Source organism: Bubalus bubalis, chromosome 14 (assembly GCF_019923935.1).
Source record: "Bubalus bubalis isolate 160015118507 breed Murrah chromosome 14, NDDB_SH_1, whole genome shotgun sequence".
Classification (NCBI taxonomy): domain Eukaryota; kingdom Metazoa; phylum Chordata; class Mammalia; order Artiodactyla; family Bovidae; genus Bubalus; species Bubalus bubalis.
In genome coordinates, this window is record NC_059170.1 from 72708096 (window position 1) to 72732133 (window position 24038).

General features: G+C 39.4%; 1 protein-coding gene across 1 annotated transcript in view; it reads left to right on the forward strand.

Moving 5' to 3' along the window:
* The window catches only part of LOC102410310 (ankyrin repeat domain-containing protein 26), a 65655-nt gene that overhangs the window by 35702 nt on the left and 5915 nt on the right, over positions 1-24038 (forward strand). Inside the window, exons 15-26 of the mRNA XM_044928268.2 lie at positions 4697-4815; positions 5092-5151; positions 6257-6427; positions 8167-8200; positions 8478-8613; positions 10316-10529; positions 11239-11422; positions 14547-15479; positions 17350-17420; positions 18180-18273; positions 22223-22378; positions 23286-23500. Coding sequence (XP_044784203.1) covers positions 4697-4815; positions 5092-5151; positions 6257-6427; positions 8167-8200; positions 8478-8613; positions 10316-10529; positions 11239-11422; positions 14547-15479; positions 17350-17420; positions 18180-18273; positions 22223-22378; positions 23286-23500 — 2387 coding nt within the window. The remainder of the gene's footprint in view (positions 1-4696; positions 4816-5091; positions 5152-6256; positions 6428-8166; positions 8201-8477; positions 8614-10315; positions 10530-11238; positions 11423-14546; positions 15480-17349; positions 17421-18179; positions 18274-22222; positions 22379-23285; positions 23501-24038) is intronic.

The following is a 24038-nucleotide window of genomic DNA, read 5'->3' on the forward strand; positions in this document are numbered from 1 at the left end:
TCAACCACTTGTAAAAGAATGAAACTAGAGCACTTTCTAACACCATACACAAAAATAAACTCAAAATGGATTAAAGATCTCAACGTAAGACCAGAAACTATAAAACTCCTAGAAGAGAACATAGGCAAAACACTCTCCGACATACATCACAGCAGGATCCTCTATGACCCACCTCCCAGAATATTGGAAATAAAAGCAAAAATAAACAAATGGGACCTAATTAACCTTAAAAGCTTCTGCACATGAGAGGAAACTATTAGCAAGGTGAAAAGACAGCCTTCAGAATGGGAGAAGATAATAGCAAATGAAGCAAGTGACAAACAACTAATCTCAAAAATATACAAGCAACTCCTACAGTTCAACTCCAGAAAAATGAATGACCCAATCAGAAAATGGGCCAAAGAACTAAATAGACATTTCTCCAAAGAAGACATACAGATGGCTAACAAACACATGAAAAGATGCTCAACATCACTCATTATCAGGGAAATGCAAATCAAAACCACTATGAGGTACCATTTCACACCAGCCAGAATGGCTGCGATCCAAAAGTCTACAAGCAATAAATGCTGGAGAGGGTGTGGAGAAAAGGGAACCCTCTTACACTGTTGGTGGGAATGCAAACTAGTACAGCCACTATGGAGAACAGTGTGGAGATTCCTTAAAAAACTGGAAATAGAACTGCCTTATGATCCAGCAATCCCACTGCTGCGCATACACACTGAGGAAACCAGAAGGGAAAGAGACACGTGTACCCCAGTGTTCATCGCAGCACTGTTTATAATAGCCAGGACATGGAAGCAACCTAGATGTCCATCAGCAGATGAATGGATAAGAAAGCTATGGTACATATACACAATGGAGTAGTACTCAGCCATTAAAAAGAATACATTTGAATCAGTTCTAATGAGGTGGATGAAACTGGAGCCTATTATACAGAGTGAAGTAAGCCAGAAGGAAAAACACCAATACAGTATACTAACGCATATATATGGAATTTAGAAAGATGGTAACAATAACCCTGTGTACGAGACAGCAAAAGAGACACTGATGTATAGAACAGTCTTATGGAGTCTGTGGGAGAGGGAGAGGGTGGGAAGATTTGGGAGAATGGCATTGAAACATGTAAAATATCATGTATGAAACGAGTTGCCAGGCCAGGTTCGATGCACGATACTGGATGCTGGGGGCTAGTGCACTGGGAGGACCCAGAGGGATGGAATGGGGAGGGAGGAGGGAGGAGGGTTCAGGATGGGGAACACATGTATACCTGTGGCAGATTCATTTTGATATTTGGCAAAACTAATACAATTATGTAAAGTTTAAAAATAAAATAAAATTTAAAACAAAAAAAAAACCCCACAAAATTACCTTTTTAGAATTGATAGATAATAATTTAAAAGTTTTTATAGCACTTTAATTATACAACTTAAAATACTGTTAGAATCTATTATAATTTATAGTTCGTCTTTGGAATTGAGGGAAAAAAATTTCCTGACTTGTTTACTTCTTCCATTTTTATAACTTCATTACATGATTAAGAAGGTGATATCAAATACTGAATCATAAGATTAAGCAGTTGAAATTATGAATATGACAGCCCCTGACCTAGATACATGTAAAGAGAAATCATTCCCAGTGGCTCAAGGTTTTCCGTTGAAATCGCCAGCCACTGATGCCAAGATGAAAGATTCATTCTGCCTGTGATCTCGGCATAACTGACTTGGGATGAACATTCAGGGAGAGAGTAGGGTCATAGAATCAACCCAGTTGCCTATTAAGAGAATCGAACCTTCTAGACTGGACCTTTGTTTTTAGGGTACAAATAATAATGTTCTAATTTATTTCATTTCAGGGTGGGAAATCAGTAGATATTACTAAAAATGCTTTATCCACTTTCTTTGGTGGATATTAGAACATAATATAACTGAATGTAGGGGCTTCCTGGGTAGCTCAGCTGGTAAAGAATCTGCCTGCAATGCAGGAGACCCCGGTTCAATTCCTGGGTCGGGAAATTTCCCTGGAGAAGGGATAGGGTACCCACTCCAGTATTGTTGGGCTTCCCTGGTGGCTCAGACAGTAAAGAATCTAGTATTCCAAGTATGTCCTGAACAAAAAGAACCCAGTCTTGAAAATGTTTTTTCCTTGAATAAACTATGGGTCCCCAGGATACGCTTGTCAGTCATCTTCAAAGCTTTGTTTCAGTGAAAATAAAATAGACCTTGAAAGTGATAAACTAGATATTGAACATGTGTTTACCAAAAATGAGGAGAGTTTGTATAATGATGCAGAAAATAAAAAAGTAGGGGACCAGGTAGTTACATTTGAAGTGAAAGAAGACCAAGAGTTTGATATGTAAATGTCAGACAATATGAGGCAAAATCCCACTAGTCGGAAAACAGACATCGGACAGACACGTCAGTCTAGTCTGTGGCTTGTCTGCTCCGGTAAGATGAAACACGTAATTCAAATAAAAAGTCACGGTACTCCTGCTGTCGTTAAAAATACTGATAAGAAAAGCAGACCAATACAGGACTGGTTCCAGAAGCTACTGCATGCAGATAATTGCAGTACTAGTGAGGATGAAAGCATGGAGCCCGATTTAGAAAATGGGAATTCTTCTCCACCAAATAGTCACAGAGAATCCAAAGTGTATCTGAATGAAGAATTACAGAAGGATATGCAGAGGTTTAAGAATGCAATAGACATGTTACAAGTAGTGTTGTTAGCTTTGGAAAAAGAGAACATTCAGCTTCCAAAAGAGGTAGACATTCGTTTGCTCTTGCTTTGGTTTTTCCCTTTCTGGATGATCTGGTCGATTTTGATTTTCTACTTATGGATAAAGTGGGGTCATCTAAATAGGTAATTGTGTAGAAATAGATTATTTCTGCCATCCAAATAATAGGAATTCAGGAAACTGTTTTCATGGCTTTTGTCCTTCAATCAATCAAATTCTGTCTCTGTCAGTCTTTCATATGGACTGGGAAACTCATTTAGCTGTATACCATGTAACCTTCAGAGCCAGAATAAGCACCAAGGAAAGTGTTTAAGGAGTATGATCAACGAGGGTTTTGCAGTGTTTTTTTTTTTTTTTAATTTTGTTGGATTAAATATAAGTTGCATTTCCACGGAATGGGAAGAAAGCAGTGACTGAGAGAAGGGACATAAACACGTGTTCCCTCTAATCTCTTCATTGTGGTTGAATATGTGTGATCTTTTCTGCTTTCCTCAGTCCCTGGGCACTTAGATATCCAACATGGCCAGGATGTTTTTAATAACAAATACATGCGCTCCCACATATGCCTTAATCACCACTTTCAGATGTCTCTTTTGAGAGAGACCTCTTCATGATGTTGTTTACTAAAATGTAGTAAGTTTTGATATGTGTGATTTTATCACATAGGTAGTATATGTGTGTGTGAGAGTTGGTCAGTCATGTCTGACTCTTTGCGACCCCATGGACTGTAGCTGGGCAGGCTCCCCTGTCCACGGATTTCTTCAGGCCAGAATATCATTGGAGAGGATAGCTGTTCCCTTCTGCACGGGATCTTCCCAACCCAGGGATCGAAGCCAGGTCTCCTGCATTGAAAGCAGATTCTTTAACATCTGAGCCACCAGGGAAGCCCATAGGTAGTATAAACCCTCAGCAAAAAAAGAAAAAAAAAAAAAAATCAAGTGTTTATCTCCAAAGGAAAGAACGGAGGTTTGAGATGCTGTGAGATTTTTCTTTCTTCAGTAGTAGGTTTTTAAACTTGCTTGCTCTTTTGTGTAAGACAAAAAAAAGAAAAAAATGTAGCTATTCCCCTTTAAAGAAAAAGGAGAATGAACCCTACCCCAACTAATGAATTAAATTACTTTGCCAAAGTCACGCTTTTAACTTATCTGATTCATTTGAGGAATTCATTTGTTAATTTCATCAGATTCAAGATTATAGAATTGTATCATCTCTTTTGGTGCCATAAAATGTTAGGGAATGCCACTTTAGGGGCTTTGAACAAATCATTTAACTTTTTTTTTATTTTAAAGCTGTTATTGGTAAATAGTGGGGCAAAGGTAGATAGTTATTTCCATACCCTCTAGCTATAAAATTTGATGGTTACTGAATATGGAATTGGGAAGCATTACTTATATTCCAGAATTCCACACTAACACCTCCTCAGTTTCATTCTGCTCCTTGTGTTTTGGTCAACTTTGGTTCATATAGTTCAGTGAACACCATCAGGTTTTTGCTATCTCCTGGATCCAAATGAAAAAAGAATTAGAAAAGGCAGTGGGGAAAGAATAGCTTTAGTGCAGAAAGAAGAAAGTTTCCTTTCTGTTTCTGAGGCACTAAGGTGTCACATCCTCTACATCTGACTGTTTAATGGAAAATCCAGGTGGTAAAGACCGAAGAGGACAGATGTTGTGTGTTTTTATTTCTCTATCTCTGCCAGTCAGATGGGGAAGACTGGATGTGAATAATTGTATCTTATTAAAAAAGCCTTTCTTGAGATTTGGGGAATTTTGTTTCTTTCCCTCAGAAAGAAGCACATTTTACAAAAATTTCAGTGACTTGTAAGTGATAAAATTTATGTAAGCACAAATATATTTTTATCACTTAAACTCAGGGCAAATGCTGAGTCAAATAATAAATTGAAAACAGAGTCTCTAGAATTAAGTAATAGCGATTATTCTTAGTGTCAAACTTTCATTAAAGGTTGAAGAAGAAAAGAAGCACAAAGATGCTGCTGATGAGAGTCGACTGATTCAGCAGAGAAAGAGTGGAGGAAATAACAAGCAGATGTTTCCTGCTATGGAGAATAAAGGTTCTGATAGGTAAGCCTATATCAAAATTTAACAGTAGGTCATTTGTTATTTTCCTGTAAAATCATTTCTAACTTGAGCTAATGTTTGTGATTTATGAATTTTATATTTTACTAGGGATATAGTTATTTTGAATACTCTTGTCCTTTAGTCTTAATACTAGAGTTCCTTTGTTAACATACCACCGTGTTACAGTATTAGAGGATTCTGGATTTGACTGCATACTTGCCTTAACCAGTGTGTTGTAAAGTTAAATTTATGTCACTAATGAGCATCCTTTCATTTCAGTCGGAGGACTTCTTCCAGCATTTCTCATGAGGCGGGACTAGTGGTGATGAACTCCCTCAGGTTTGCTTTGTCTGGGAAAGTTTTTATTTCTCCTTCATTTCTGAAAGACACCTTTTCTGGATAGAGTACTCTTGGTTGGCAGTTTTCTCCTAGCACTTTGAGTATGTCCATGGATGGAGCCAGATCGCTGTTGGTGGCGGGAGAGCCGATGAGGCACCTGCCTTTCATCCGTGATGCTGACGTCACACATGTGGGTGGTTTACGAGTAAACTGACCCCGCCCCACCTAAATTTGATTTCTTCTTTCATGGTGGATGTGCCACATGTCATTTTAAAAATCATCTAAATTAAGCGTTGCCTTTTTCTTTGAGTTTTTTTTTTTTTTTTTTGGCTGCACTTGTTCTTTGCATCTGCAGTGCTTGGGCTTCTCAGTGTGGTGGCTTCTCTTGATGCTGAACGTGGGCTCCAGGGTGCTGGCTTCAGTGGTTGTGGAGCACAGGATTCATTGCTCTGCGGCATGTGCTATCTTCCCTGCCCAGGGATCGAACCTGTGCCCCCTGCGTCAGCAGGCAGATTCCTAAGCACTGGAGTACCAGGGAAATTCCTAAAATAAACATTACTGTATTTAAAAGCAAAACAAAAAAAATATAGTGTAAATCTAATTATGACTCCCATGTCTAAGAGTCATGGTGTTTAGACAGTGAACTCCAGGTTTTCAGTGTAGCCCTTGAGGTTCTTCCCAATGTCTTTCCAGATGCATCTCTCTACTTTCTCGCATGTGTTTTGTACTTTTCCTTCCAGGTTCCTAGGAAACAACCTAGATGCCCTGTGCCTGATCTGTGTACTCACATTCTAATCTCCCAGTAGAATGATTTCTTGCTTTTCTCTTCCTTTTGACCTCCTGTCTTCACTTCTTCTGCAAATCCTTCCTTATTTCACTTATCACTTTCATATGTCAACTCTTACATATCATATTGTATCATAATTGTATATCTCTGTTTGAAGGAGGAATTTGTTTTCTTGCATATGGTTGGTACTTCATAACTGTTTTGTGAATTAATCAATGACTTAAGATGGGTAAGAGTTGGAATTTTACAAGAATTGGTTTTTTATTCTTTATTAGTGGAATTATTAGAAAACATTGGCTTTTTTTGGACTTTTTAAAGTAGCGATCCTGGTGTGCACAGGAAGGGAGTGAAGAAAAAGAATGATGAGAAATGGGCACTGGAAGGACGTGTGATGGCACCGATATTTGAAAAGACTAATGCACTGACTGGTGGCCTGCTGCACGCGAATGGTGACGGCATTTTAAGGGAAGTGGATCAGGGTGATGACAGGTACATTCTCCAGATTGCTTGTTTGTAGGGGAAGAAATGTTAGCACTGAATACTTCTTCTGGAAATACAGCAGCATTATACAGTGCTCAGGCCAAGACAAGAGATTGCTCCACTCTAGTGGACGAACACTGCTGAAAGGTTAAGGTGAGGACCAGTGCCTTTGGCCGGAAGTCATTTCAGTAAATAGTCCCCTTGGAAGCTGGACTGTAATGAATACACATAAACATTCAGTAGGGAATGTTATTGGGACAGGCAATGAAGAGCTGGATGGTAACTGAAGAGGAATGTGGAGTTCACAGGTGTTTCTTGTTTTATGTTAAGAAGGCAGCTTCTAGAGTATGTACGCTCTTGGAAATGAGCCAGCAGAGGGCATGTTTATTTAGTTTAGTCTTGTTTGCATTTCCAATACTAGAAAGCTTATTGACTGTATGACATTATCTTTAAACTATTACAGTAAACTAATTGTACGTAATGCTTCTGTTCATGTATAGTTTTATGGTAAGGGCTTGTTCATTGGTTCCAAAGTGTAGTATTCCTATGTAATGGAATATGCAGATGATTGCTTAAGTTAATTCTATCACATATAGATTTTCAAAAATTACATAATTGTCAATTTACACACACTTAGGCTATACTGAATAGGATATGGTCATTCCTTGATGTTTCTAGTTGATAGTAACATGGTGAGTAGCTATGATTTTGTAAGGTGCTCTGAAACATCACATCATATTAACTTCATAGTTGTTTATAGATTCCAGGGAAAAGGGGAAGATTTTGTTTATATTCAATAGAAAAACATTATTAGCAGTCTTTCACAAATTATTCCTTTTGCATGACAAAGGTCTAAATGACAGAACCCATGCTTCCTTTACTAAGCGTGTCATTAACACGTATTGTGTGCTCAATACATGTATGTCAGATGCATGAAGAATCAGCAGATTGAGTGAATGAAGGCCTATTGATGAATTTCTTTACAGAAAACAAAACTGTATTGACAGTAGATTTGCAGGCTTGCCTACCTCTGAAGTCTTTAATTTTTGAGAAATATGTTTTAAGATTCAGAAATCATTATTTATAGCTATAGCTAGATCTGAAATAATCCTATAGATTCATTTGCTATCATATTGCTTAAAAAGGCTTTTCGATATTACTTTCTCAGCATATTTTGGAAGAGCCGTGTTGAAGCCAGACTTCCTGGGTTTGAATTCTGGGTCTGCTGGTGACATGCTGAGTGGGCCTGGGCACGTTCCTCAGCCTTTGTGTGCTCCATTTCTTCCTGTACCATCTCCCAGAATGACTGTGGGGATGAAGATGCCTTTAGGACATGGCAAGTGCTTCTAATGATGCATGGCTGATGCATAAGACGTCCTCAAAAGCCAATAGCTTGGTTATTCAAATGGGTTTCTTTCTTAGAAGGACTGAAGGAATACCTCCCAGATAGGTCGTATTGCCATAAAAGTTAGCTCTTATGGAAAAGGACAGGTGCAAAAACACTGGTATAGTTTCCTATCACACAACGCAAGTAACTTTATGTTTTTCCTTTTCCTTGGATCTAACTTTAATGCTTTATTAATATTACTGATATATTTTCTGTGTCCTTTAATGCTGCTCTTATTTATTTCTGCATCCTTTATAGACAATGACTTGCCAATGCAAAGAGTTTATATGAAAAAGTTTAGGTATTGTTTGTATTTTTGAATATTTAATATTAGCCTGAAAAGAATCATTTGTTCTTTTAGGCCTGCAAGGAAAACACCGTATGAAAAGAAGAAGGTATAGTAAAAAAAAATGAACTTTCAAAAATATTATCCTTGTCGAAAATACTTTGTCAAAGGAATTGTGGTAAAATAGAAAATCTTCCTTTGTTGTAGAGAAGTTTACCTTGAACACATCATTCAGAAACACTGTTGATAAAGTTATCCTTTTGATAAAAATCTCTTCTTTTAAGAAATGTCTGTTTTTGTTTTGTACAGAGTTTTATCACCTCTGTACACTTGGTATATTTATACATATTTTAAGGACATTGTGAAACAGTATTGTTTACGTGTAGGTCAAAGAACAAATTAATTACGTGAATGACCTGGATGACTTAACTCAGTCGTCTGAGACTGTTTCTGAGGATGGCGACGGGCTTTACTCTACGAATTCCCCGTTGGAAGTAGAACCTCTCGATGTGGGGCGTAAAGGTAGGACCTCAGTGTAAATGTTAACGGAAAGCCTGTCTGTGTATAGAGCAGTGATATATGCGCACCTTGTCAGTTCTGCTCTAGAGCCAGGGATATGTTACAGTGCTGTGCATCCCAGAAGTTTGTCTTGTGTTAAAAGGACATGAACGTGAGTGTATACTCTGAGCCACAGGCCTATGATCCTTCCCACTCACTGTACCTTCTGCTGACTCTTCTTTCCTGTGCCCCCACCCACTGTCAGGTCAGCATCATTTTCCTCCTAGAGTCACTGAAATAATCTCAGGACATCTTTCCCTGCCACTCCACCTGGCAGAATGTCGGTCTGCACAGCACCTGTAATTATTGCCTATTTGTAAACATTCAGGTCTCATCATGCTACCCTCTTGCTTCAAGCCCAACTGTTGCCTCTCTTTGCTGCATGGTTAAAGGTCACAATTGTGTGGTTCCATGTGGTTTGAGTTTTCACCCTTCTTTCTACATGAATTCTAGAATCAGCTTGTCAGTTCCCTAAAATGTCTGCTGGTCTTAACATTTTCATTTTCTTTCAGTTCCAAATACTTTGTACTTTCTCTTTTCATTACCTCTTTGATCCAAGGGTTATTTAGATCCGTGTGACTTAGTTTCCAAATATTGAGAGTTTTCCAGAGATCCTTCTGTGCTCTTGCTTCTCATGATGTGTTAGGTGCATCCAGAGGGGCCCTGGGGCTCGGGCTGATTATTTCCTGCCTTGGAGGCCAGACTTTGCTGACTACCCTGTTCATTCTGCTGGTAGGTAGGAGTGTTTCCAGCCTGGCTCAGGAGGCTAGATAGAATCCCTGGGAGCGCGTGAGCTCCAGGCACGGTTTCCTGTAGTCTTTTCAGACGGTCTCTCCCTGGTCTCAGGCGGTTTCTCACACATGTGCACTCTTCGTTCCTCTGCTGAATACCCGAGGGGCTCCTCCTCAGATCTCCGGGGTCCTTTTCCTGTGTTCCGCTCTCTCCTCTCCACGGTTCTGACCTGTGATCTCTGCCCGCGTTGGTTTCCCCCAGACTCTCAGCTTCATCACCTCCACTTGGGGAGTCTGGTGCACTAAGCTGCCATCCCTTCTCCCCATGTCGGGGCCTGGAAATTCTCTCCAGGCAGTGAGCTGGGGCGTTCCTTAGGGTAACCTCGTGTGTTTCCAGGATCGTTGTCCTTCATTCCCTGAAGTCCTTTGTCATGAAAATCATTGTTTAATGTATTTTGTCGGTGTTCTTTTTGCTCGCTCCACTCAGGAAGGTAAATTGGTAGCTGTTCACTCTGTCTCGGTTAGAAACACATGACAGCTGGAGACTGTCCACAGGGTTGTTCCTGCTACTCTGCTCCCTACTTCCTGCTCGTCCTTCATTTCTCAGTGTGACAGCTCTTCCCCAGGGAAATCTTCCCTAGACCCAGTCTGTGTCAAGTTCTGTTATGTGATCATAGAACTCTCTTTTCTTAGAGTATCTATGTGAGGTCACAATCATTTGATTTGTCTTTCTCTTGTACTAGACTTCAAGCTGAACAAGAGCCAGGGGCGTCTGTTTTATCTTCAGATCTTAGAATAATGTCTTCCACATTATAGAGAATATTTGTTCATTGCCTGGATGAGTAACTGTGAAAGGCACAGTTCTTTATATTCAAAAATTACTCACATAATTTTTTTGTTTGTTTGTTTCTATCTTTGTTTTGTTCATCATGCAGATTCTGGTAGCTTGTTGAAGGTTTGGGATGCAGTTTTTTCCTGTGAAAGATTAGTAGATTTTCAAAGAAGGCACTGGGAACTACTTAGAGAAAAAAATCACAAAATGAAAAGTAAGGTTCGTGGGCTACAAAAAGAGCTGTCAGAAAACAAAGAAGTAAAATCACAGTTAGAGCATCAGAAAGCAATGTGGGAACAAGAGCTCAGCAGCTTGAGGTACTGTACATCTCGCTTTTAAAGAAATACTTGCACTGTTGTTTTGTTTAATACTGCAGAGATGTAGGTGTTCTATAAGGACTAACTTATCCTCTTGGATTTTACAGGAGAGAAAATGTATTGTGGAGTGTGAAATTCTTGGAAATAATATAGCAGGTTCTTAACAGTGAATGCTTCTAATAACTTAATGTATATTTTTCCAAATCATCATTTTCATGACCATACAGGAGTCCACCATAATGGAAATCCCATTAGTTATTTACCAAATTAACTTTCAGTTGTTTTTCACTTTTCTGTATTCTATGTAATACTGCAAGGAACATCTTTTCTATCAATTCATTTCTGCCTTTTTAATATATTTTGAATACATTAGTCTTTAATAATATTGTCTTATTTGGTTAAAGTATGAGAAGTTTTCAAAATGTTTGTGATCTATATTTCTAAACTGTTCTTCAAAAAGTTTATATTACTTTACATTCCTGCCCACAGATGTATGAAGTAGCCATTTTTCTCAAGACAAAATTAAAACAAATTTTCATGCAATTTGATTCTTAACCCTCTGTATGAAAACAGTGATCATTATTAAGTGTTTTTCATTGTATTCCCCCCATTTTTATTATTTTAAACATTGTGAAGAGGGAACAAAATTTATTGCAGCAAGAGTGAATAATCCCATGATTTTCTAAGAAGAGCTCTCTAAATCTTTCAGATTCACCTTAAAGCAAGAAGAAGAGAATAGAAGAAATTCTGATATGTTATATGAAAAAATGAGGGAGGAGTTAAGAAGAAGAGAAGACGAATATAGGAAAGAAATTGAAATGAAACAGCAACTAGAATTCACTCTCCCAGCACTCAAAAAGGAATTGAAGACCATGAGAAATAATGGGAATCAGGTAGAGTAATCTGTGGTGAAAATTTCAAATTTCTAACACTATATCATCAATATTATTTATAATGTCCCGCTTTATGTTGGAAAAGTACCATTTTACTGAGTGTTGTGCCATTTATTTAGTGTTAGAGGAAATTTTAGGTTACTTTTTAAAAGTAAAAGCAAAGAAATTCAAAATTCCCCAAGTATCAAGGCCAGAAATAAGAATTCTATAATCCTGAAATGCTGGGTGCAGTTTTTCGAGCAGAGAGAGGAAGAGGTCACGTCAGTAGCTCACACAATAGTTCCTGAGAAACCACAGGATTGAGATTGGTGTAGAAACTGGAGGCTAAGCTCTCCACTGGCCTCAGGCGACAGATCCTTCTGCTTTGAGGGACCATTGGCGAGTGAATAGGTCTAGAAGAGAAGGGGCGTGGGGAGGGAAGGTGGTGCCTAATTTTACATCAAGTTGCCTCTGGCCTTCAATCCGGCAGGTGGCTGAGAGTCGTGGACCCCCTCCCTCTGTGCCCATCAGCCCTCCAGGCCACCTGCCCCGTGAACAGCTCCGAGCTGGCTCCACTTTCCCAGCTGGGTTCTCCCTCACAGCAGAGTCTTCAAGGACAGGTGTTAACTGGCATCCTCGAGAGGTGCAGGAATGCTCCCCATGGGATTTTTTTCCAGCAATTGGTAGAAAACAAACACTCTCGAAGTTGATTGTCCTTCATTCTGAAGAGTTGTCAGGTGGCATCTCAAGCAGAGGAATTCACTCCCCCAGCCGATATCCCTCTCAGACACGGACCGGGTCCCATCCCCGAGGTCCTAGCAGCAGATCTCCCACAACGAAAACCTCTCAGGGAGAGCTCGGGAAAGTACTATTTGTAATTCAAATCCATTTGTCTAACTCAGTCAGGTGGGGACTGACAATGGCCTCGTCCAAGGAGAGGCCTTCAATATTTTCCATAGGAATTGATCTCAGATCCTTCACGACTGTCTCAAAGGAGCCGGGACCCTGATTGTGGTTTAGTCCAGGCAGACCACGTGTGCGCCCCCATCGACTGCGCTACCCGACCAAGTCCCTCTGCTTTGGGGTGAGCGTGTCTGTCCCTCCATGCACGTCATCATCTTCAGTGTCTGAATCAGAGTCCGTTCTTGGCTCCACTGTCATTTCTTTAACCAATATCCTGTCAGTGACACTTTCACATCATTTACAGTTTTTCAGTTTGTAAAAGCTGCAACATCAGTTGTAAAAACACTTTTGAACACTTTAACAAGGTGGTTTTTTAGAATACAGTTTTAAAAGCCCCCGCTCCCAACAAGGGAATGAAAATCAAAAACTCTTGTTACTAATAGTAGGTATTCTGGTATTTGGTAGTGATTTCCCTTCCTTGATAGATGATTATGTTAGTTTATCACTTCCACTGAAGGTAAGGAGGAAATCTATAGGCAGTTCAGAGACCATACTTCGGAAGTCATTCTTGTACTTGTAGAAAATGAACCCTCTGCTCTGTGTAGTGTCCTGTGTCAGTACAAGGAACTGTTGAAAACAGTGATACATATTCCATAGTATACATTTAGTGATAATTGTGTTTCTCATTGTATTTCCCCCATCTTAGTATTTTAAACAGCATGAAGAGAGAATGAAAGTTATTGCAGCAGAAAATAATCTCATGATTCTCTAAGAAGAGCTCTCTAAATTTTACCTCATTTACCATTAGTGTATATACCATGAATGACATAGGAGGATTATTTTGTATTGATATGTTTGTACTAGAGAAGTAACTGTGGTTTGATGTAAGAGGACTAACAGAGTCAGAAGACCTGGTGAAAAGCCTGCAGCTTACTTATATAGTTTTAACTTCTTCCTTTCCAGAATCATTATAGCTAATGAGTTAGTTGAGGTTTGTAGAAGTGCTTAGTACAGTTGTCAAAAGGCATAAGTCTGTAATTGCCTATTAAAATGTTAGAGAGGTAGCATATTCTCAAGAAAACAATTTCTGTACAAAATATAGTCTATTTAAATATATATAGAGCTAAGGCTTTTGCTGTGAAGTAGCTGTATAGGAGGTATTAGATGCAGTGTTTTTAAAGGTAGCGAGTGGTGGTGTTTATCGAATCACAGTTGATTTACAATATTGTGTCAGTTTCAGGTATACAGCACAGTGATTCAGACATATATGTACGTGTGTGTGTATTATATAAATGGGGCTTCGCTGCTGGCTCAGACAGTAAAGAATCCACGTGCAAAGCAGGAGACCTGGGTTCGAGTCTTAGGTTGGGAAGATCCCCTGGAGAAGGAAATGGCTGCCCTGTCCAGTATTCTTGCTTGGGGAATTCCATGGACAGAGGTGCCTGGCGGGCTATAGTCTGTGGGGTTGCAAAGAGTTGGACATGACTCTTTGCATACACACACATCACACACACATATTCCTTTTCAGATCCTTCTTGTAGAATATTAAGTGTAGTTCCTAATGTTGTACAGTAGATCCTTAGTGGTTATTTTATGTACACTTGTCTATATATAATGGTGTATGTTAAACCCAACCTCCCTATTTATCCCTTCCCCTTCCCTCCGTTCCCCCATGGTGACCATAAGTTTGTTTTCTATGTTTGTGAGTCTCTTTCTGATTTGGAAATAAGTTCATTTTAGATTCCACATATAAGCTGTATGATATAATATTTGTCTTTGTCTGACTTACCTCCCATAGGGTGATAATGTCTAGGTCCATCTCTGTTGATACAAATAGCATTATTTCATTCTTTTTCATGGCTTAGTAGATTTGCATTGTATAAATATTCCACATCAGATGCAAGTTTTAAGTGTAGTCAAATCTATAAATCTTTTATTGTAAGCCTTCTGGGTTCACTGTGGTTCAGAGAAAAGCCTTTTCAGTTTTGAGCTTCTTGAAAAGTCGCTTGGGATTTCTTTTTCCTTTCATGGATTCATTGTCTTCAATTAAGTTTTTGAACCTTTGGAAGTTTCTGCTTGTATGAAGTTTGAGGTTTGTATCAAACCTTATTTTTCTGTTTGGAGAGCCACTTGTTGCAATCTTTTCACTGTATAAACATACAGGTTAGTGTTTCATTTTGGAGGAAATAATGAAACGTCATTTTATTGAGTACTAACTAAAAGTCTCCTTTGTTTCACTTAGGTTTCTGATAGTGGGAGAAAAGCAAAAGATCTGTTACACAAAAACCGCATGCTGCAGGATGAAATTGCCAGCCTAAGACTAGAAATAGATGCAGTAAAAAATCAGAATCAGGAAAAGGAGAAGAAATATTTTGATGATATTGAAAATCTTCAAAAGGCAATGAAATCGAAAGAGGAAATATTAACAGAGACTATATTCCAGTATACTGGTCAGCTTAATGTCCTGATAGCTGAGAATACAATGCTCAAATCTGAGCTGGAGAACAATAAACAAAGCAAACAGGCACTGGAAACAGAAGTGGAATCCTACCGTTCTAGACTGGCTGCTGCCACACACGATCGTGATCAAGGTCAGGCATCACAAAGAGACCTGGAGCTTGCCTTCCAGAAAGCAAACGACGAGAGGTTATGCTTGCAGGACCAAATGAAGTTCGAAGCGACTAAGCTGAGAAGTAACAGTGAGACGGCTTCCCAGCAACTTTCTGAAGTGGAAAGTCAATTCAATAAGCTAAAAATCAAGCTGCATCAGATGAGAGATGATCTCAGAGAGAAGACTTTGATGTTAGAATTTGTCCAGAGAGACCCACGCCAAGCAGAGTGTCAAAAGCAGGAAATTGAACACAAGTATCTGAACAAACAAGGCAAAGTGAATGAATACCTTAAAAAGCAGGAATCCTTAGAGGAGAGATTGTCTCAACTCCAGAGTGAAAACAGGTTGCTCCGACAGCAAGTGGGTGATGCACAAAATGGAGCCGACAGTACAGAGAAGACAGTCATTAGCATCCAAGACGAGATTCAGCAGATCGTGAAAAAAGTCCATGCTGAAATTGAGAAACAAGGTCTGATGGTGCAGGAAAAAGACAAGGAGTTAATCAACGAATGGAATCATTTAGAAGAGAGACCTTGTCAGTATGAAAATGAGAAAGCAGAAGAAGTAAGTATCCAGGAGAAGTAATTCTCAGACTTCCTGAAAGAAAAACTCAACTCTGCCGTATGGCAGGAAAAGAGCTGTAAATGATTCTTGATCCTGGCTAAATGGTGAATCTAGGTGAATGAAAAAATACACAGGCTGTGAATATATGGTCTTTAAACAAGCCTAAAAGCACACCTTGTATCCAGCAAATAAAAATTAGACCCAGGAGATGCTTCACTTTGAGTGGAGACATCGTGTCACTTGTGAAATGTTAAGAGATTCAGTTCTAAATTTTTAATATAGACAGGTATTAGTAATTTAATCTTTTACTATTAAGATAATAATTTTAATCTTTATGTTACCACATGTCAGTAAAATGATGAAGCAGACAAAAGAAATGCTCAAACCTAAAATGAATAATCTGAAATTAAGCTTCAGTTACATGGATTACCTTGACAGTCAACTGCACGTTTCCCAGATGCTATCTCTTATATATAGTACTTTGGCTTCAGTAGCTTGTCATACCTTTTTGTCATACTTGTTGGTATAATTTTAATTTTTGCATGTAAATTTGAATTAACTTGGGAAACATTTCAGTCTTGAATCATTTATTCTTATGGCCTCTCAATTCTTTAAAGAATTGTCACTAATTGATAATTCATTGGCAAGTCATTTAAATATACTTGTCATTAATCATAATTTGGGACTCAAGTGGTAAGCTTTAACCAAACTCTTCTTGTTCTAATCTTCCCACTGCTATTTATGCTAGTAACTTAGAACATGTTTACAGTTTGCTCATAATTCTTATTTTAAGGATCAATTACTATCATTTCAATACCAGATTGCCCAATAAAAATGAAGGGTGGCAGGATTTGAGAGCAGCAGGAATGGAGTGAGTCAGGGAGAGGGCTGTAGGGGCTGAGGTCCAGAGGCAGGTGGAGGCCAGGTTATCAAGGCTCCTTGAGGGCCATGGGAGCAATCTCATTTGTTAAATTTGATTTTTCTTTTATATTGGGGCATAGTTGATTTATAATTTTGTGTTAGTTTCAGATGTACAGCAAATTGATTCAGTTATACATGTATCCATTCCTTTTCAGTTCCTTTTCCCAGGTAGGTGACTACAGAATACTGAGTAGAGTTCCCTGTGTTCTCCAGTAGGTCCTTATGGTTAGCCAAGGGCAAAGGTGGGGAGGAGGGATAAATTAGGAGTCTGGGATGAACATAGACACACTACTAGATATAAAATAGATAAGCCACAAGGGAATGGCCTCATTTTTTTGCTGGGATAGGAACCTGTTGGAAAGATCTGAGGACCGGTTAGAATATGTGAAGATCTCTGAAGTTAATCAAAGCCTCTAATAAAGAGGGAACATGCTCCACAGGGTGGAATTTTCTCCCACTTGCTGCACATTCACACCCGTTTCTTTCTGGTTGTGAGGTGGTGAAGCTCTGCAGGTTTATCGGGAGGGGCAGGGCGTGGACAGCGGGTCTGCATCTTTTGTCTGAGTAACTTAATATCAGGAAGGCCGGAGGGTGGCCCCTTCTGTGTCTGTAACCAGATTCAGTGAGGAGGGAAAAGAAGGTGAGCTGCTGTGTGTGGTGATGGTTTTCAAAGTCCTTATGTTGGCGTTATCTATTATTTGGGAAATCTGTTTTAAAGTATGAGTGATGTTGTATTTGAGTGCTAGAGGAGAGGTCAGTAACGTACAAAGGGCAAACAGTAAATATTTTCAGTTTGTGGACTGTAAGGTGTCTGTTGTAACAACTCTGCCGTATGGCAGGAAAAGAGCTGTAAACAATATGCAGATGAAAGAGACAGAAAGTGAGGATGGTGGATTCGCTAGGTTATCAGTAGTTAAAACAGTTGTTTTTCCTCTTTTTCTCTTTTTAGTTGCAAGAAGCACAGGATCAACATGTAGAGGCCGTGAGATGTGCTGAAAAAACACAGGATCACATCCAAAAGTATGATGTAAAGCAGCACAGAAAACAACTGAAGTATAGAGCAGATAAACAGTATAATACGAGAATTAAATCAGATAATAGACACATCACTGTGAAGCTGGGTGACATTTCGGCTTTGAGCTGTTTCGAGATGCATATTTTCCCCCATTATTTCCATATTTTGCACATTATCCACAAGTGTTAGTCACTCAGTTGCATCCAGCTCTTTCTGACCCCATGGATATAGCCCACCAGGGTCCTCTATTCATGGAATTCTCCAGGCAAAAATCCTGGAGTGGGTTGCCGTTTCATTGTCCAGGGGACCTTCCTGACCCAGGGATCGAACCTGGGTCTCCTGCATTGCCGGCAGTTTCTTTACCATCTGAGCCACCAGGGAAGCCAATTGTCCACAAAACACAACTAGAAAAACAGTACAGTTGCCAAATCATTTACTTTTCAAAATTCTAAGATCCTCTATAATTGAACTGTAGATGTTTGTTCAGAAACAGTGTGGTATTTAAAAAATCTGTGTGTGAAGGACTTCCTTGAGAGTTCAGGGGTTAAAACTCTGCCTTCCAAGGCACAGCATGTGGGTTCATTCCTGGTCGGGGAACTAAGATCCCATGTGACTCACAGCCAAAACTCCAAAACATAAAACAGAAGCAATGTTGTAGTAAATTCAATAAAGACTTTAAAAATGGTCCACAACCAAAAAAAAAAAAAAAAAAAAAAAAAAAAAACACCATGTGTGAGAACAATTATTTTAAATCTGCATTTTAGACTTGAAATTGAAAATGCCAAGTTACAAACTACAGTCAAAAAGCAAGTGGGCAAAATTGAACACCTTCAGAAAAACCTGTTAAGTACAAGATTGGTAAGTCAACTTCTTAATTTCTGTCATACTGAGGAAGAATTTTAATTTTTTTACTAGTAATATATGACAATATTTTGACAGTGTGACAGATCTCATTGATTAAAGAGTTTATTGTATTTTTGCAGATATTGCTTGCTACTGGTAGCATAATTCCTCCTTATAGAAGAAGTGGACTGAATTCATAAAATTAATGATTTTTGTAGTAAGATTTTAATTTAAAACATTCTGAGAATCCAGTTGAAAAGCAATATTTTATATAGACCACATTTTGTTTCTTCATTCCTCTGTCAATGAAATCAGGGTTTTTCCACTTTCTGGCTATTGTCAATAATGCTGCCATGAACACTGGTACACAAATATCTGTTTGAGTCTGGAAATTTTAGCAATGATTTGACTGAGAATTCTGAATTTCTCTTGTAATCCAAACCCTTCTGTGAGATTTTAGAGAATGAATCATTTTTAATATTGCAGTTTGTTCTCTTCACCAGGAATGAATACTACGTCTCTATAGAACAGTTCTTTCTGAAAGAATATATTTTTTCCTTTGTTGATTTTTTTTTTTTAAAGAGGTGGGGTTTGCATGGGATTTTTTTCAAAGATTATTTTAGTAAGATGTGATTTAACAAAACCTGGAATATCTTGAACCACTGATGAAAATTAGAGCATCTTTAGAAAGTAAAATGTAAATATAGCCACACTTTAAAAAAGTTTCATTAGCATTTAGTATTTTATGTGTCAGTTCAGTCGCTCAGTTGTGTCTAACTCTGCAAACCGATGGCCTGCAGCAAGCCAGGCTTCCCTGTCCATCGCCAGCTCCTGGAGCCTGCTCAAACTCATGTCCATCGAGTCAGTGATGCCATCCAACCATCTCATCCTCTGACATCCCCTTCTCCTCATGCCTTCAATCTTTCCCAGCATCAGGGTCTTTTCCAATGAATCAGTTCTTCGCATCAGGTGGCCAAAGTATTGGAGCTTCGGCTTCAGGATCAGTCACATGAATATTCAGGACTGATTTCCTCTAGGATTGACTGGTTGGATCTCCTTGCAGTCCCAGAGACTCTCAAGAGTCTTCGCCAACACCACAGTTCAAAAGCATCAATTCTTCGGTGCTCAGCTTTCTTGATGGTCCAACTCACATATCCATCCATGATTACTGGAAAAACCATAGCTTTGACTAGACAGACCTTTGTCGGCAAAGTAATATTTCTGCTTTTAATATGCTGTGTAGGTGGGTTATAACTTTTCTTCCGAGGAGGAGGCGTCTTTTAATTTCATGGGTACAGTCACCATCTGCAGTGATTTTGGTGCTCCCCCAAATAGTCTGTCACTGTTTCCATTGTTCTCCCATCTATCTGCCATGAACTGATGGGACTGGATACCATGATCTTAGTTTCCTCAATGTTGAGTTTTAAGCCAGGTTTTTCACTCTCCTCATTCCCTTTCTTCAAGAGGATCATTAGATCCTCTTCGCTTTCTGCCATAAGGGTGGTGTCATCTACATATGACATTGCTGGAGACGGCAATGGCAACCCACTTCAGTACTCTTGCCTGGAAAATCCCATGGACGGAGGAGCCTGGTAGGCTGCAGTCCATGGGGTCACTAAGAGTCGGACACGACTGAGTGACTTCACTTTTACTTTTCACTTTGATGCATTGGAGAAGGAAATGGCAACCCACTCCAATGTTCTTGCCTGGAGAATCCCAGGGATGGCGGAGCCTGGTGGGCTGCCGTCTATGGGGTCACACAGAGTCGGACACGACTGAAGTGACTTAGCGGCTGCACCTTGGGCTTCCTGTGAAACTTTGCAGGATGACACCTTTAACATTCTTTTGCTCTTAAGATCCTTAAAGGAATCTGAGGCACCACCTTAAGTCTTTCCAGGGTTTTACACTTACAGTCTACAGGTTTTACCTTTAGACCATATTTTCCTGGCAGCACCCTAGATTTGATCTTAGCCCAGAAGCCATTTCTGTACTTTAGCATCATGTGACAATTGGGAATGTGGAGATGCTGTAAAGGGGATACAGTATTGAACCCAGTGAGTCTTGGTTCCTTTATATTGAATAATACTTTTTAATTTTTCTTAGGCTTCCCAGGTGGCTCAGATGGTAAAGTGTCTGCCTGCAATGCAGGAGACCTGGGTTCAATCCTGGGGTCAGGAAGATCCCCTGGAGAAGGAAATGGCAACCCACTCTTGCCTGGAAAATGCCATGGGCGGAGGAGGCTGGTAGGCTACAGTCCATGGGGTAGCAAAGAGTCGGACACGACTGAGCGACTTCATTTTCACTTTCTTTTTTAATTTTTCTGATAGCTTATCCCTCTCATTGATTTACTTTCAGCTGCTTCATGGCAAGAGTCTCTGCCCCCCATGTTTCAGTGTCAGTTTCTTCTCTTGCCTAGAAGCCGACACCGGCAGCATCTTCAAGGACCATCAGGCTTCTGTGTACAATGTCATGAAGCCCATTGGGTTTTCATTTCTTTGCATCCATTCGAGTGCCACGTACCTCCGGCTTCAAAGGCCTTCTCACATGTTTCAGGTCTTTTTAAATTGCAGTACCTCATTTGGGGGCATCATCAACTTGATGGACACAAGTTTGAGCAAGCTCTAGGAGTTGATGGTGGACAGGGAAGCCTGGCGTGCTGCAGTCCATGGGGTCACAAAGAGTCAGATTTGACTGAGCGACTAAACTGAACCTCATTTTTAATATCAGTATCTGTGCCAGTTATTTATTGTTAACAAATTGCATTAGAAACCACCTCAAAGCCTAGTGACTCAAAACAGCATTTCCTTTGTTCACAAGTCTGCGTTGGGGCAAGTCTCAGTGAGTGAGCCCAGCTCATTTCTTCTCCAGTCATATCAGCCAGGATGTCGTGAAGGTGGGGACCAGAGTCATCTGAAGACTTGTTCATGCACATGTCTGGCAGTTAGAGCTGGCTTTTGGAGGGGACATTAGGTGGGGGTGGTCAGTGGGGACACTGAGATGTGCTCAGTATGTGGCCTTGCTTCTTCACAGCATGTTGCCTGATTCTAAGAGTTGGCTTCCCCACAGAGCGAAATTCAGAAGCTATTTAGCTTTAAAACTCACACAGCAGTTTCCCCAGACTCTGTCCAGGAGGAATCAGTTACTAGGACTAGCACATACTTGAGGAGAGGGAATTTCATGAGAAAAGTGTCAAAAAATTTGTAGACATGTTTGAAAACCACCAGCTCCACTCACGTTGACTTAAAAAGTAATCATTCTGTCTCAAGGAAAGTTCTTTCCAACTCACTGTCACTGATAGTCCAGGAAATAGTTTTTGTTTCCTTTGTTTCGTATGTTCTCTTAATCTGTGGAAAGTAACAAAGGGTTAGAAGAATGAGGCATTTTTTGTTGTTGTTCAGAAAAATGTATGGATCATCTCACTAAACTCTTAGGAGATGGGATTTCTTTAACCCTGTGAATCATTTTTCTTTGGAATGCCATTCAAATTAGCAAAAACTGTTTGTGGTTCAGAAAAAGGCTTATTGGATTAGAATCCATATTTAGTCTTTAGAGTCTTATTTTCACAATCTTCTTTTGGGAGGCATTTATTAACTCAGCCCTAGATAACTCAATACAGGATACCTCAAACTTCTTTAAAAACCGTGGGACAAGCTGCGGGAAGGAGTAAGAGACATTCTACTAAGAGGTGACTTGCAGTCATTCTACGGAGGAAAGATAGAAAAGTATTACTGTAGAACAGTAAAAGAGTGTAAAATCAAGTGCAAATGTTTTTAGACTAAGATGATAGTGAAGAATATATTTTGTGACTCTTGGTGGTTTAAAATTCTTTCTTGATTCTTTGAGTTATTCCAGGTCCTACATTCTACAATACAGATACCATCATATGTATTTGATCCTCGGTTTGAGTTAAGCGGTACTCAGTCCACTTCCCTCAGAACCAAATGGCATTGTTTTCTTCTTGCAGATTGATCATCTTCCAGCAGAGCTAGAAATTGCATGTTCACAATGTCTGCACCTGGATGCAAAAAATCGAGTTCTTCAACAGGAGTTATTATCAATGAAAGAATGGCAAAGGAAATGTGAGAAACTAGAGAAAGAGAACAAGAAGTTGGAGCAAGAGGTAGTGAAACTCAAAACTCATATAGAACTGAATATGCACTGGGACGACCCAGAGGGATGGTATGGGGAGGGAGGAGGGAGGAGGGTTCAGGATGGGGAACACATGTATACCTGTGGTGGATTCATTTTGATATTCGGCAAAACTAATACAATTTGTAAAGTTTAAAAATAAAATAAAATTAAAAAAAAAAAGAACTGAATATGATAGAACACACTCAAGTTGAGCAGTATATATGGGAGATTGAAGAAAGAGCAAGACAGGATCTCGTAGAGAAATTAAAAGAAGTCAACCTATTTTTTGCAGCTTAATTTGTTGATCTGTCATGTACTTGAATTCACCTCACTGTAAATTACATTTTAGATGTATCAGCTTATATGTTTCCTCTACTTCTGTTAGAGCAGTGTGTTTTGTAGATTTCTGGAAGGAAAGGGGCACTTGTTTCTCCTTGTAAATATTTCAGTTTCCATCACAGTTATCAGTAAATTGATCTTTCAGAATGCTTTTCACTAGAGAATCCTTTTACTTATAAGACCAATTGGTATAAAACAAGACTATGAGGATGAAAAAAAATATGTGGTTTAGAACTGGTACCATCCTCTTGGCATTATTCTTAAGTTGTCTTGTTCAATTTCTAAATTTTCACTTCATCCTCTTAGTCTTTGAATTATCCAGTTCCTTAAGTACTACTATAACATTGATTCCACATTAATTTTATAATTCAGATTTAATTCATGTCACATTGACAATGATTATTTTAAAGTTCCACTTTTCTTATTTTCATGTTTAAAATCGCTCTCTGAATTACTGACTCAAAACTAAATGGGACAGATTTGTCCCATAATAATTATAATAATAATTATATTCAGGTTATAATCATTAAAAATGTATCTTTTAAAATTTGACTTAGATACGAGCAGCATCTCAAGAAAACTTACAGCAGGTGCATGAGGAGCATATTGCTTCCATAAGAAGTCAGATGGAACTCAGATTTAAAGACTTGGAATCTGAACTCTCCAAGATGAAAACTTGTCAAGATTCTAATAAAGCAGAGTTGGGAAAATATAAGCAACTCTACCTAGAGGAACTAAAAGTTAAAAAGGCATTGGAAAAAAGACTAGACAAGTAAGTCAAAACCCAGAATCACAGAAAATAAATTTAGTCCATTAATTTCTCTCTGAAGCCTAATTTTTATAGAGCCAGGCTCCCGAGGTGAGTAGGAAGTGAAAGCTAACTGAGAGTCACTGCCTAAGGGCGCCCTGAGAAAAAGGAGTGATAGGGTATCCTTGTAAGTTTCCCTACACTAAGTAAAAGCAGGCTTGTGAAATAGGGGGAATTCACACAGGGGTGAAAGGCAGGGTAATTCACAGAGTTGCTGAAGCTAGCATGGTGACCTGATGAGGGGCGTGTGGAGGCTGGAGAGGGCAGATCCCACCTGCAGTGCCGAGTCCAGGTTTCCGGCCTTCTGAAAGCAGAGCACCCCCAGGACGCCTTTCATAAGCCAAAGAGCAGACAGCAAAGGAGCAGGCACCCGAGGACGAGGACGGGCTCTGCTAGTCAATGCCCAAACTGAACATGCACAAGGGAAGCACAGCTGCTCCCGGACAAGGCTGGGGGCTGTGGCTACTTGATGCTGGGATGTGGGGGGCGGCTTATGGAGAAG